Source organism: Penaeus monodon, chromosome 29 (genome assembly GCF_015228065.2).
Source record: "Penaeus monodon isolate SGIC_2016 chromosome 29, NSTDA_Pmon_1, whole genome shotgun sequence".
NCBI lineage: Eukaryota > Metazoa > Arthropoda > Malacostraca > Decapoda > Penaeidae > Penaeus > Penaeus monodon.
In genome coordinates this window covers 1,575,904-1,576,822 of record NC_051414.1, presented here as the reverse complement: position 1 = coordinate 1,576,822, position 919 = coordinate 1,575,904, and the positions used below count along the sequence as shown (strand labels likewise).

The following is a 919-nucleotide window of genomic DNA, read 5'->3' as shown; positions in this document are numbered from 1 at the left end:
GACAAGCACAGTGGCACAGAAAGACAGAAAATGAGTAACTGCTAAATGTCAAATATAGAATTAGAAGCATATGAAAGCAAAGGTACCCCCCCCCCCCGCAGGAGAGAGCGAGGGCTGGGTCGACTTCTTCATCGACGTGGTCAACATCATCCTGGCGGCCATCCTCATCCACGGCATTCGCACGGTAAGGATTCGACTCATTTGCATGGAAATTCCTTTGGTGAAATCGCATAAGAATAATTCTGCGTTTTGGAATGGGCGACGCAGCGAGGGCCACGTCCAGTGACAGGCAATTCCCTTGGCAGGAGAGAAGGGAGCTCGTCCTGGCGTGGGTATGGGGCACGGCCGTCATGGTTTGCATCACCATCATCGTGGGTATCGTGATCCTCGTCCTCACGCCCACCGTCCTGGGCGCCGTGATCCTGCTGGTGGCAGCGCTGGTGCAGATCTACTTCATCCTGGTCGTCAGGTCCTACGCCTTCACGGTGAGTTCTTAGGGGCGTTCGACAGGGGAAGCTACATCAGTTTAGCTCACAGAAAAGGATTAACTACCCGTTGTCACAACTACCAATCGTCTCTCGATCTATCTGCAGTTGCAAAAGGAACTCCATATGTTTATAAACTACCATAATTTTTTTTTTATATCTGTGTCTGCAGAAGAAGTTCTATCTATGTAATGTTCGTGACTTGAGAAAAGAAGAATAACAAGTTTGAAAAGGGGTTGAAAGTAAGATACATTTTCCAGCTTGGAGGCCCCGTCCTGCCGTCGTAAGATGCGCACCGACGTAGAGGAGACGCAGATGAGGAGAGAAGCAGACGAACAGCTGCATGAACGAGTGCAAGTGCGTAGAAGTGCGAATAGGCTAATGTAAGATGTATATGCATGTGTGGTGGATATCTACATAGATGCATACAAAGC

The 919-nt window shown here is 49.1% G+C and overlaps 1 protein-coding gene across 2 annotated transcripts in view; it reads left to right on the top strand.

The window, feature by feature from the left end:
- Positions 1 to 901, top strand: part of LOC119591628 — a 1,476-nt gene extending 575 nt beyond the window's left edge. Inside the window, exons 3-5 of one of the 2 annotated variants that reach the window (XM_037940381.1) lie at positions 102 to 184; positions 306 to 485; positions 746 to 901. In XM_037940381.1, coding sequence (XP_037796309.1) covers positions 102 to 184; positions 306 to 485; positions 746 to 772 — 290 coding nt within the window. In that variant the 3' untranslated portion in view covers positions 773 to 901. Of the gene's footprint in view, positions 1 to 101; positions 185 to 305; positions 498 to 745 lie in introns of those variants that run through there. The other variant, XM_037940382.1, reaches the window with a different exon arrangement.
- Positions 902 to 919: the final 18 nt, after the last annotated feature.